At 45.0% G+C, this 14562-nt stretch overlaps 1 protein-coding gene across 1 annotated transcript in view; it reads right to left on the minus strand.

The window, feature by feature from the left end:
* LOC139477854 (probable serine/threonine-protein kinase drkC) overlaps nt 1-14562 on the minus strand; it is a 53201-nt gene that overhangs the window by 17356 nt on the left and 21283 nt on the right. The window contains exons 5-7 of the mRNA XM_071260289.1: nt 13902-13962; nt 7137-7280; nt 2058-2244 (exon numbers count right to left, since the gene is read on the minus strand). Of these exons, the coding sequence (XP_071116390.1) occupies nt 2058-2244; nt 7137-7280; nt 13902-13962 (392 nt within the window). The remainder of the gene's footprint in view (nt 1-2057; nt 2245-7136; nt 7281-13901; nt 13963-14562) is intronic.

The raw sequence follows: 14562 nt of genomic DNA on the forward strand, positions 1-14562 counted from the left end.
TGATCTCGTTAGTCACCTCTTTCGACAAGCATAGTGGCTTTTACTGCAAGACCTACAATTCAAAACCATGTTGAAAAATACAACCCAACAAAAAACATGATTTTTTTATTCGTAATGAACAAAGGATGGCATAATCGTTCTAAACAATGAAGCAATGTGACATCATATCACATAAAAGCCCAGCAACTGAAAGTGAGACACACAGACCCATCCTGTAAACACACAATGTACCCATGTCAGGAATCGAACCCGGGTCTTTGGCGTGACCACCCAACAACAGAAACAGAGGGTTCCTTTACAGTCAACAGACAATGAGGTATCGCATCACAGCCTTTCTACTGAGATACTACACCATGCGTTTCACATCAACATAAGAATCTGGGTCAACACTGTGGCCTTGACCCAAGCAGTGAATGAGGAAGCCAACAAGGGCATGACGACAAGGGCATGAAGACAAGGGCATGAAGACAAGGACATGACACCAATTGAGGACATGATGACACCATGCAATACAGTGACACCAACGCACAGCGGCAGATGAATGTATCCTAGCTCAGGCTCTTGGTCTAGTGTGTTTTGATGCTGTGCTGCATACTGACTTTTAAATCCACACATGGCAAATCACTTCCCCTTATTATCCCCCTACTCCTTTCATCATTGATACTTCTGAAGTAGCTCTCCCTCCCTCAACATTACCTCTGTCCTACCTCCCCCTCCCTCAACACAACACAACCTCTGTCCTAGCTCCCCCTCCCTCAACACAACACTACCTCTGTCCTAGCTCCCCCTCCCTCAACACAACACAACCTCTGTCCTAGCTCCCCCTCCCTCAACACAACACTACCTCTGTCCTACCTCCCCCTCCCTCAACACAACACAACCTCTGTCCTAGCTCCCCCTCCCTCAACACAACACTACCTCTGTCCTAGCTCCCCCCCTCCCTCAACACAACACTACCTCTGTCTTAGCTCCCCCCCCCTCCCTCAACACAACCTCTGTCCTAGCTCCCCCCTCCGTCAACACAACACAACCTCTGTCCTAGCTCCCCCTCCCTCAACACAACACTACCTCTGTCCTACCTCCCCCTCCCTCAACACAACACAACCTCTGTCCTAGCTCCCCCTCCCTCAACACAACACTACCTCTGTCCTAGCTCCCCCCCTCCCTCAACACAACACTACCTCTGTCTTAGCTCCCCCCCCCTCCCTCAACACAACCTCTGTCCTAGCTCCCCCCTCCCTCAACACAACACAACCTCTGTCCTAGCTCCCCCTCCCTCAACACAACACTACCTCTGTCCTAGCTCCCCCTCCCTCAACACAACACTACCTCTGTCCTAGCTCCCCCTCCCTCAACACAACACTACCTCTGTCCTAGCTCTCCCTCTCCCTCAACACCTCTGTTGTAGCTCCCCCTCCCTCAACACAACACAACCTCTGTCCTAGCTCCCCCTCCCTCAACACCTCTGTTGTAGCTCCCCCTCCCTCAACACAACACTACCTCTGTCCTAGCTCTCCCTCTCCCTCAACACCTCTGTTGTAGCTCCCCCTCCCTCAACACAACACTACCTCTGTCCTAGCTCTCCCTCTCCCTCAACACCTCTGTTGTAGCTCCCCCTCCCTCAACACAACACTACCTCTGTCCTAGCTCCCCCTCCCTCCCTCAACACAACACAACCTCTGTCCTAGCTCCCCCTCCCTCCCTCAACACAACACAACCTCTGTCCTAGCTCCCCCTCCCTCAACACAACACAACCTCTGTCCTAGCTCCCCCTCCCTCCCTCAACACAACACCACCTCTGTCCTAGCTCCCCCTCCCTCAACACAACATTACCTCTGTCCTAGCTCCTCCTCCCTCCCTCAACACAACCTCCGTCCTAGCTCCCCCTCCCTCAACACAACACTACCTCTGTCCTAGCTCCCCCCTCCCTCCACACAACATTACCTCTGTCCTATCTCCCCCTCCCTCAACACAACACTACCTCTGTCCTAGCTCCCCCTCCCTCCCTCAACAATACTACCTCTGTCCTAGCCCCCCCTCCCTCAACACAACATTACCTCTGTCCTAGCTCGACGCTGTCCACAGATATGATGGCATCATCCAGGACAGGAAGTAGTCTTTTCCTTGTTGTTGAAGTCGGCTCATAGTCTCGGTAGGCAACAGGTCGGGACAAGTTTGGGTTCAAGCCTCGTTCCATCCTTGACGGACCTGGCGTGCTGGCATTTGGTGGCGCATTGTGCAGACCTGAACATAAGGGCAACAGTCATAACATTTTATGTTTTTTTTATAAAACAGTGTTTGGGACTTTTCATACCAACATAACTGTGTCACAAGTCAGGTTAAAGAGCATAACTTTGACCCCGAGAGTGCTGTGACTGTCCCAAGTCAGGTTTAAGTGTATAACTCAGACCCTGAGAGTGCTGTGACTGTCAAAAGTCAGGTTTAAGTGCATAACTTTGACACCGAGAGTGCTGTGACTGTCACAAGTCAAGGTTTAAGGTAGACAAGCATGGGGTACTGGGGACCTATTTTGCCTGGAATCCCCACAGGTAGACAAGCATGGGGTACTGGGACCTATTCTGCCTGGAATCCCCACAGGTAGACAAGCATGGGGTACTGGGACCTATTCTGCCTGGAATCCCCACAGGTAGACAAGCATGGGGTACTGGGGACCTATTTTGCCTGGAATCCCCACAGGTAGACAAGCATGGGGTACTGGGACCTATTCTGCCTGGAATCCCCACAGGTAGACAAGCATGGGGTGCTGGGACCTATTCTGCCTGGAATCCCCACAGGTAGACAAGCATGGGGTACTGGGAACCTATTCTGCCTGGAATCCCCACAGGTAGACAAGCATGGGGTACTGGGGACCTATTCTGCTCCAAATCACCACAGAAAGACAAGCATGGGGTACTGGGGACCTATTCTGCTCCAAATCACCACAGAAAGACAAGCATGGGGTACTGGGGACCTATTCTGTCCAAATACCTAGATGACAAGTAAGGTGTACTGTGGACCTATTCTGTCCGAATCCCTAGATTAAGACAAGCATGGGGAACTGGGGACCTATTCTGCTCCAAATCACCACAGAAAGACAAGCATGGGGTACTGTGGACCTATTCTGTACGAATCCCTAGATGAAGACAAGCATGGGGTACTGGGGACCCATTCTGCTCCAAATCCCCACAGGGAGACAAGCATGGGGTATTGGGGACCTATTCTGCTCCAAATCCCTTCAGGGAGACAAGCATGGGGTATTGGGGACTTATTCTGCTCCAAATCCCCACAGGGAGACAAGCATGGGGAACTGGGGACCTATTCTGCTCCAAATCACCACAGGGAGACAAGCATGGGGTACTGGGGACCCATTCTGCTCCAAATCCCCACAGGGAGACAAGCATGGTGTATAGGGGGCCTATTCTGCTCCAAATCCCCACAGGGAGACAAGCATGGGGTATTGGGGACTTATTCTGCTCCAAATCCCCACAGGGAGACAAGCATGGGGTATTGGGGACCTATTCTGCTCCAAATCCCCACAGGGAGACAAGCATGGGGTATTGGGGACCTATTCTACTCCGAATCCCCACAGGGAGACAAGCATGGGGTATTGGGGACCTATTCTGCTCCAAATTCCCAAAGGGAGACAAGTATGGGGTATTGGGGACCTATTCTGCTCCATATTGCCACAGGGAGACAAGCATATTGGGGACCTATTCTGCTCCAAATTCCCACAGGGAGACAAGCATGGGAAATTGGGGACCTATTCTGCTCCAAATCCCCACAGGGAGACAAGCATGGGGAACTGGGGACCTATTCTGCTCCAAATCCCCACAGGGAGACAAGCATGGGGTACTGGGGACCTATTCTGCTCCAAATCCCCACAGGGAGACAAGCATGGGGAACTGGGGACCTATTCTGCTCCAAATCCCCACAGGGAGACAAGCATGGGGTGTTGGGGACCTATTCTGCTCCATATTCCCACAGGGAGACAAGCATATTGGGGACCTATTCTGCTCCAAATTCCTACAGGGAGACAAGCATGGGGTATTGGGGACCTATTCTGCTCCAAATCCCCACAGGGAGACAAGCATGGTGTATTGGGGACCTATTCTGCTCCAAATCCCCACAGGGAGACAAGCATGGGGTGTTGGGGACCTATTCTGCTCCAAATCCCCACAGGGAGACAAGCATGGGGTATTGGGGACCTATTCTGCTCCAAACTCCCAAACGTAGACAAGTATGGGGTATTGGGGACCTATTCTGCTCCATATTGCCACAGGGAGACAAGCATATTGGGGACCTATTCTGCTCCAAATTCCTACAGGGAGACAAGCATGGGGAACTAGGGACCTATTCGGCCTTGAATCCCCACAGGGAGACAAGCATGGGGAACTTGGGACCTATTCGGCCTTGAATCCCAAATGATGGAAGAAACAACATAGTTATGACCTATATCTGATAGGTTACATTGACCCACACAAAGAACCTTGTTTTGTGTAGACAAGAAGCCAGACATGTCAACATCTCAAGATGGTTCACCTTCATTCTGATATCCTGTGGATATACCGTGGACAGTCCACAAAGGCCATGAGACAACTGATCTCTTGCAGCCAGGGCCTTGAAATCCAGATTGTTTTTGCCTGTTATTGCTGCCACAAAACACCAAGCTTATTAAGTCTGTGAGACAAGGAAGAGATACTTGAAGGCGCATGGCCTCTGCAAACAGACATGCCGGATTTCAGGAGATACCTGAAACCCCCTCCAGCATCATCAGGGTACTGTGCAACTAACATCCCCCAGTTTACTGCTCAATAACAGCTTTTAAGGGATCATGCAGATTCCTGTCTATGCTCTGCCTCAGGTGTTATAACTTGAGGTAAAAAGAAGTCAATGTTGTCATGGTTACAGCATTTTCACGTCCATCACATTTGCCTGTTCGATGTACTTCACAGGCGTCACTCAGTATCAGTCAGGTCCAGGGTGACATCACTCAGTATCAGTCAGGTCCAGGGACATTTCTCAGTATCAGTCAGGAACAGGGTGACATCGTTCAGTATCAGTCAGGTCCAGGGTGACATCACTCAGTATCAGTCAGGTCCAGGGACATCACTCAGGATCAATCAGGTGCAGGGACATCACTCAGTATCAGTCAGGTCCAGGGTGACATCTCTCAGTATCAGTCAGGTCCAGGGTGACATCTCTCAGTATCAGTCAGGTCCAGGGTGACATCTCTCAGTATCAGTCAGGTCCAGGGTGACATCGTTCAGTATCAGTCAGGTCCAGGGACATCTCTCAGTATCAGTCAGGTCCAGGGACATCACTCAGTATCAGACAGGTCCAGAGACATCACTCAGTATCAGTCAGGTCCAGGGACATCACTCAGTATCAGTCAGGTCCAGGGTGACATCACTCAGTATCAGTCAGGTCCAGGGTGACATCACTCAGTATCAGTTAGGTCCAGGGTGACATCACCCAGTATCAGTCAGGTCCAGGGTGACATCACTCAGTATCAGTCAGGTCCAGGGTGACATCACCCAGTATCAGTCAGGTCCAGGGTGACATCACTCAGTGTCAGTTAGGTCCAGGGTGACATCACTCAGTATCAGTCAGGTCCAGGGACATCACTCAGTATTAGTCAGGTCCAGGGTGACATCACTCAGTATCAGTCAGGTCCAGGGACATCATTCAGTATCAGTCAGGTCCAGGGTGACATCACACAGTGTCAGTTAGGTCCATGGACATCACTCAGTATCAGTCAGGTCCAGGGTGACATCACTCCAGTGTCAGTCCATTATCCAGTGTATAATCTCTGTTATGATAAATAACCCTAACACATTACTTGCCTTAACTTTGTATTAACTTTACTTTGTGTGAGACCCGTGAAGATCCCGGGTAGAATAGTTCTTCAGCAACCCATTCTTGTCGTAAAAGGCAACTATGCTTGTCGTAAGAGGTGACTTACGGGATCGGGTCATATAGCTGGAATACTGCAGAGTGCGGCGTAAAACAACAAACAATACTTTGTGTGAGCAAAATATATTGGGATATTACTGACAAAAGATGGATGCCAAGCACAGGTACAGATCTTTGAAGAATGTGCATTATGGGAATTGGCAAATCACATTCAGTCATTGTGTTGAAAATCTCTCACCAATGACCAATGCAAACATTTATTGCATACATCTACATTATGCTTCAAAGAGGGAAGAGGGGGGGGGATGTCAGTCCCACACAAGGAATCCACGCTGCAGGGATCAGGGTTTAAAAGAGGGATCAGGGTCTAAATGAAGGATCAGGGTTTAAATGAGGGATCAGGGTTTAAAAGAGGGATCAGGGTTTTAAAAAGGGATCAGGGTTTAAATGAGGGATCAGGGTTTAAAATAGGGATCAGGGTTTAAAAGAGGGATCAGGGTTTAAAAGAGGGATCAGGGTTTAAAAGAGGGATCAGGGTTTACTTTAAGGATCTGGGTGCCATCGTATAAATATAGTCATATAGCTCTATGACTGTCGTAAGTCTATGTTAAGGTATGGGAGTTATGACCCCTTAGCGTTAGAACGTTTTGTACAACGACACCCTGGTCTACATTAAGGGTCATGGTTTACATTAGGCACCATCAATCTATCCCTTGTTGAAAGAGGTTGGATTGAGTTGTCAAGCTCAGTGACAACATTGATTGCCTGTCGTAGTATACTGCCAGTGTGGGACATTGTTCATACCACTGAACATTGGTTTGCCTGGTCCAGACTCGGTTACTTGCAGGCCGACTTGATACACAGCTGGAATAATGCTGACTTCAGCATAAGACAACTAATACTCCAGACATTGCCTGACAGTGCATGGAGCTGGTCATACAGTTGGTTGGTTGGTTGGTTGGTTGGTTTGTTGTTTAACGCCGCACTCAGCAATATTCCAGCTATATGACGACATTCTGTAAATAATCGAGTCTGGACCAGACAGTCCAGTGATTGATATCATGAGCATTGATCCACGCAATCAGGATCGATGACATGCATCAACCAAGTCAGCGAGCCTGACCACCCAATCCTGTTTGTCGCCTTTTACGGCAAGCATGGGTTGCTGAAGACCAATTCCACCCCGGAATCTTCACGGGTCTGGTCGTACAGACAAATCCCACCTGGCAACTTGTAGTAGATCTGCAGATGGGTGCGCTTGATGTAGCACAGACCCCCGATGGCAGCAGCAACAAACAGCAACGTCAGGACCGTCCCCACCAGGATCAGCAACATACCACCATCAGCACCTTTCTTGCCCTTGGACTCTGGAATATAGCAGCAACACTTTAACAACAGCAACATCTGGACCCCATTCAACAAAGTGACCTTAGCGCTACGATGATCATAAGTCAGTGTTAAAGAATGGGAGTTACGATCGACTTAGCGCTAAGATCACTTTGTGGAACAGGGCTCTGGACCCCATTCAACAAAGTGATCTTAGTGCTACGATGATCGTAAGCCTATTTTTAAGTATGGGAGTTACGATCACCTTAGCACTAAGTCATCGTATCCATTGTGTATTAGTCAGGTCAGTACATCATACATCAACCAAGTCAGCGAGGCTGACCACCCGATCCCGTTCGTCACCTCTTGCGACAAGCAAATACGATGACATACATCAACCAAGTCAGCGAGCCTGACCACCCAATCCCGTTCGTCACCTCTTGCGACAAGCAAAGTCGCCTCTTCCGGCAAGTATGTGTTGCTGAAGACCTATCTTACCCGGATCTTCACGGGTCTGTAACCTTAGTGAACGACACTGTAACCTTAGTGAACGACACTGTAACCTTAGTGAACGACACTGTAACCTTTGTGAACAACACTGTAACCTTAGTGAACACTGTAACCTTAGTGAACAACACTGTAACCTTAGTGAACGACACTGTAACCTTAGTGAACGACACTGTAACCTTAGTGAACGACACTGTAACCTTAGTGAACGACACTGTAACCTTTGTAAGCAGCATTGTGGAAAATGGCAGCAACATTGTAACCATAGCAACATTGATGTATATAGAAGCAACATGGTATTCAAAGTCAGCAACTTTCAAGCATCACCACTTCCATGTATGTCATCACACCACAGTGGGCGAGTGAGGGTTTCGCATCCCACTATATCACAGTGACACAGTGGGATTCCTCATTACCTCAGAGAAGGTCGTACCCAGTCAATGAGGCAAGTGTATTCCAAGAACTCTCATTGTACTGAAGCCTTTCCACTGACAAAATTGTACCTCCTACAATAGGAGTCAATCTGGCTTGCTTCAAACGTTTCCTTGAAATTATTACTTCTTGTCGTAAGCTTTCGTATTTTTCTTTATGGAGTTTTGGTGAAATTTTCTGGGAAAAAGTTAATATGAAAATAAGACCCAAATAAATAGTTCCAAGATTGTTCCTCTTCTTCAAACAGATGTCAAGAATGATCAGAATATGTTACCATGGTTACCATTAATAATGCGAGTCTCTTCTGACATTTTTGTAGATGAACACGTAAGTTTTTCAATTTGCAAAGATTTTATTTTTTTTCATCTATATAATTTTTTAGGGTCACCCAATCTATCACCTTGAGCTTTTTAATTACTTTTTATTTTTTTCCAATGTGCCAACTTCCAAATATAAACAATAAGTTAAATCTATGTGTTAAAGAATTCAATGTCAAACCAATAAACAAATGGTATACAATTGACAATTATATCATAAAATTAACTAGGTTTACAAATCAATACAAAAGTAACTGTAAAGTAATTACAATGGCAGTATTAAATACAATAGCAGTGGTAATAGCAAAAAGATAATGTTAATAATATTCACCTAGCAGCAACAGTGGTCAAGCTTTCAAAAAAGGGCCTAGGTTGGATAGCCAGGGTGAAAAACCTGATCTTCACAACCGCTGGTCTTGATGTAATGTGAGATGAGAGAGACATGCCCTTGCAGCTTACATAGTCTATATACCTTCTTCAATGCTGGATTAGTTCTAGAAAATTCCACATTACACTTGTCTCGAAAAGCCAAGCTCCTCACAGCGATAGCCCGTTCGCGGAGCTCTCTACACTATCGCTGCCACCAGCCAAAACTCCCCACTAGGATAGGTGGTCACAACCATGCTCGGGGTCAGAGACCACAGGTATATGGTCTCTGTTGGAGTTGAACCGACGGACCGTTATGCTTAAAAGCAAGCAATGACTGTCGTGACGCCGAATACTCTTACTCTAACTAAATTATTGTCTTTATTTGTCAATTTGAATTTCTATTTCATTTTAACAATCATGGAATTGGCATAGTGAGTGTGTAAGGAGGGATTTGAGTGATTTTCTGTTCGTCTGCAATCTGGAACCAATCTGATCAAACAAACAAAAAGTTAAATTCATCTGGGAAATATGGTCAGTCGTAAACCTTTTCAAAAATAACTGTATTGACATTCCCAAAGACATTAACAAATGTATAAACGTTACTACATTTGAGGTTAGACGGCAGATTCTTGTAATGGCCGCGCCCACACTGGTAGCAGCGATGTTACCAAGGGTGTAACGAAGGTGTCACGTGCTCGGAAGGAGCTTGTCGAAAAGCATCTAAATATAGTAACTTCCACACCACAGCTTACATTAGATAGCACTACATTCCTGACAACTAACCATTGTCAACACACAATGCTATGCGCTTCTACTGATTCTCAACAGAATCAATGTTATACAATTACAACATTATTTAATAATAAATTTTACTGTCATATAACAAATTGCAGGTCATACATGGGCTATTATTCACCTTGGTGACATTCTTATAGGGGTGGAGTTTTGGCTCAATAGAAACGGTTTCACACTACCTTCAACCAGGTAAGTTGGATTATTTGCAAGATAAAATACACAACTTTACAAAACTTCAACCTTAAAAATATATTATTACAAGAAAACAATGTCAAAAAGTGATATATTTGGAATCAAATTTGTGACACACCCATTTTTCATGAACGAGATGTGCTAAATTCATTGGATCCAGTATTGTTTCAGCATTTAGTACACTTACAAAGAAATTTAAAATCACACAATGGACATGACGCTTTCCATCCAACTTTCATCTTGTGATCTGTCGACTAGCACCACTGAACCACGGTTTCTAGATGTTTCCTAACCACATATTAAGTTACACCAAAGAAGACAGTGTTGATTTAGTGCTTCAGTACGAAAGTATTGGGTCTATATTTTCTATATAACCGATGGTGAGGTGAGGTGGAATGGGGTTTAACGTTGCGTCCAAGATTATTGCACTTATGTAGCGACGTGCATGTAGGTGTGTGTGTTTGTGTGGCTGCTTGTACTAGTCCGGACTAATGCTGATTCATAGTGCTAGCTCACTGAGATACCATGCCGCAGTTTAACATGAATACCCCACTCAGACACAGTATACTGACTCCGAGCAGACCAGTCCTTGTTTTAGCCCCTTAATGCCGAGCACCAGACAGCGTAACAAGTACCATCTTTTAACGTCTTTTGGTATGACGCAGCCGGGGATCGAACCCCGGACCTTCCATTCTCCAGGCGGACGCTCTACCACTAGACCACGGAGGCGGTGTATAACCGATGGACCTATGAAGGAGATACACAGTATTCACTTTGGACGTCTACTAGTTTATTTAGACCCGTGAAGATTTCGGGGTAGAATAGGTCTGCAGCAACCCATACTTGCCGTAAAAGGCGACTATGCTTGTCGTAAGAGGCGACTAACGGGATCTGGTGGTCAGGCTCACTGACTTGGTTGATGCATGTCATCGATGCTCATGATGTCAATCACTGGATTGTCTGGTCCAGACTCGATTATTTTACAGACCGCCGTCATATAGCTGGAATATTGCTGAGTACGGCGTTAAACAACAAACAAACAAACAAACAAACAAAACTAGTTTATTTATATATTCTGATGCATTAGCATATGAAATGGAATAGTAATCGTAGAAACCTGCATTTCTGAAAGAAATTCTTATTGCAAAATTGACAATCTCGTTGGTAAAATCTTTAAAATATAAATTTTTTTACGGTAATATGGTATTTTGAAAAAATAGTCCCATGTCACGTTTTTTGTTGCCTTCGTAAATAATGACCCATATGTGAAATATCTGTGTGACAAATCAGGTCAGCAGCCGACAGTAGTGATGTCATACAACACACATGTAGACACACGTACTTGTGGAGGAGCACTGCAAGAAGGAGGGTGCTGATGGGGTGTACTGTTTACCATAAAACAACTCATATAAAAGTTGTAAACGTAAGATGAATCAAAATTTCATCGTAAACGATTGATGTAAAATGTTCATAAAAAAACTGCTCAGCATAAATTATTGTTTAGCGTAAAAAATCTCCTGCAAGAATGTAAGTAAAGCAAATCCAGCTGACCACGTTTCCCCACAGACCGACTCACGATCCGCATCTGCTTTTTTTAATACCATATTTTCTTGAGTATAGTGCGCACCCAAGCATAAAAATAATAATAACCTTATGTGTAGCAATTCAGTGCAGCTCATCACTATTGCCAGTTATTTTTTTCGCATGGAACAATTTGACCAGTCACCGTCAAGGCTCTTGCACATGTGATCGCGAGAACTATATGATCGCCAAACTACAACAAATATGACTTTTAACGAGTCAAAGTATGGCATTTATGATATATGTATCCATTCTCCATCAACTATAGTTTGTTTCAAGGCATCAGTAGCGGTAATCTGACCATGGTTGCTGTTAATAACGGTGAGGTTATGCGATCTTCCGATTGCTTCACACATAGTTTCTCAAAATGAATTAAAACAATATTGAAAGGAATTTTTAAGAGCATTAATGAAACAAGTTACAAACATAAGTCAGATGTACAATGAACGCTTTTATAAACAGACAGAGTAATTCCATGATTAATTTGCATACCTCAGTACAGATTTGTTGACATGGTATTTCCATTGTTACATGTCTTTGCATTGGGACAAAAAACATCGAAAATCATTAGGGCGTGTATAATGTGCAACCCTTCTACACAGCTTTTTTTTTTTTTAAAAAGTATGCACTATACTCAAGAAAATACGGTAAGCCTGAAAACAATTGACTACTAATTGATGACTGACTATTGGCCACAGATTTTACTGACTACTGACTACTGACTTGTAACACTCTCCCATCAGCACCCTCTAAGTAAGAAGACAGCTGTGTAACCGACTGGATGGAAAGTCAAACAGTAGACTGGGAATCTGATACATGCTGCATGTTTCCTATTTTTTAGGGGAAGATCTCGGTGAGAGTCATTACCTCCTGGTGTTAAGGAGGATGAGCTGGCAACAGGAAGCAGTTGGTGTGTGTGTGTGTCCCTACACTGTGTGTCTGACATCATACACTGACCTCGACACTTACATCGACACTGACATCGACACTGACATCGACACTGACACATCGACACTGACACATCAACTGACATCGACACTGACACATCGACACTGACACATCAACTGACATCGACACTGACACATCAACTGACATCGACACTGACATCAACACTGACTGACATCGACACTGACATCAACACTGACATCAACACTGACATCGACACTGACACATCAACTGACATCGACACTGACACATCAACTGACATCAACACTGACATCAACACTGACATCAACACTGACTGACATCAACACTGACTGACATCAACACTGACACATCAACTGACATCAACACTGACATCGACACTTACACATCAACTGACATCAACACTGACATCGACACTGACATCAAAACTGACATCAACATTGACATCGACACTGACACATCAACTGACATCAACACTGACATCGACACTGACATCAACACTGACACATCAACTGACATCAACACTGACATCGACACTGACATCAACACTGACTGACATCAACACTGACTGACATCAACACTGACAACTGACATCAACACTGACATCGACACTGACATCAACACTGACACATCAACTGACATCAACACTGACATCGACACTGACATCAACACTGACATCGACACTGACATCAACACTGACTGACATCAACACTGACATCAACACTGACATCAACACTGACATCAACACTGACATCGACACTGACACATCAACTGACATCAACACTGACATCGACACTGACATCGACACTGACATCAACACCGACATCAACACTGACTGACATCAACACTGACTGACATCAACACTGACTGACATCAACACTGACATCGACACTGACACATCAGCACTGACATCGACACTGACATCGACACTGACACATCAACTGACATCGACACTGACATCGACACTGACATCAACACACACGTCAATACTGAAATCGACAGACATAGGCACGTGGCACCAACACTGATTGACATCAACACTGACATCGACACTGACATCGACACTGACACCGACACTGACATCGACACTGACATCGACACTGACATCGACACTGACACCGACACTGACATCAACACTGACATCAACACTCACGTCAATACTGACATCGACAGACATAGGCATGTGACATCAATAAGGATTTCTTTCTACTGAGACACAAAGAATGGTTTCACACGTTGTAACAGTCCCTTGAAGATTCCGGGTTAGAATAGGTCTTCAGCAGCCCATGCTTGTCGTAACAAACAAACAAACAAACAAACAATCAAACAAACAAACAAACAAACCCTTCTGGGGAATCAAACTTAAGCTTTTTGATGGGACACTTACACCGCTTGGATAACCCCTGGTGTTGGTAAGATTGTTCCATCATGTCTTTGTTGTCCCCCAAACTCTACCAATGTGTCACAAATGTCCTGTAAGCCATGACTGAGAACCAACGTCTCTTTCTTTCAACCCAATATGTTCAATAATTCACAGACACCTACCATCCAGAGACTTTCCCAAACAGCCATTAGGGCAACAGCATTTGTGATGAAGCTCTGCTTCCTGCAACATTGATACAAGGGATGTATTTAGGATTTCACACTAAGTTCCCTTGGCAAGAAAATTGGCAAAAAAAGTGTTAAATTGTTCAAAATTGTTTTTTTTTTCTTATTTTCAGAGGACAATAACATTGCATTCAATACAATAATGTCAAGCTATGCCTGATCCTCTTTATTAGTTCTAAAATCACCTCCACAAAGCCATCACATTAGTGAGAACTATTTTTTCAAGAAGAGGAATGTTTACTGAAAATTGTTGAAGACTTTGGGCCAAATATCAGCCTCTGAGCAAGTCTGGACAAACCCCTGAACACACAGATCAACATAGCGGAGGTGAAATGGGGTTTAACGTCGCGTCCAAGATGATTGCACTTATGTAGTGACGTGCATGCACGTGTGTGTGTGTGTGGCTGGTTGTACTAGACCGAACTGATGCCGATTTATAGTGCTAGCTAATTGAGATACCATGCCGCAGTTTAACATGAATACCCCACTCAGACACAGTATACTGACTCCGAGCCGACCAGTCCTTGTTTTAGCCCCTTAATGCCAAGCGCCAGACAGGGTAACAATAAGTACCATCTTTTAACGTCTTTTGGTATGA

This window comes from Haliotis cracherodii, unplaced genomic scaffold (genome assembly GCF_022045235.1).
Source record: "Haliotis cracherodii isolate W230 unplaced genomic scaffold, xgHalCrac1.p SCAF_36, whole genome shotgun sequence".
NCBI lineage: Eukaryota > Metazoa > Mollusca > Gastropoda > Lepetellida > Haliotidae > Haliotis > Haliotis cracherodii.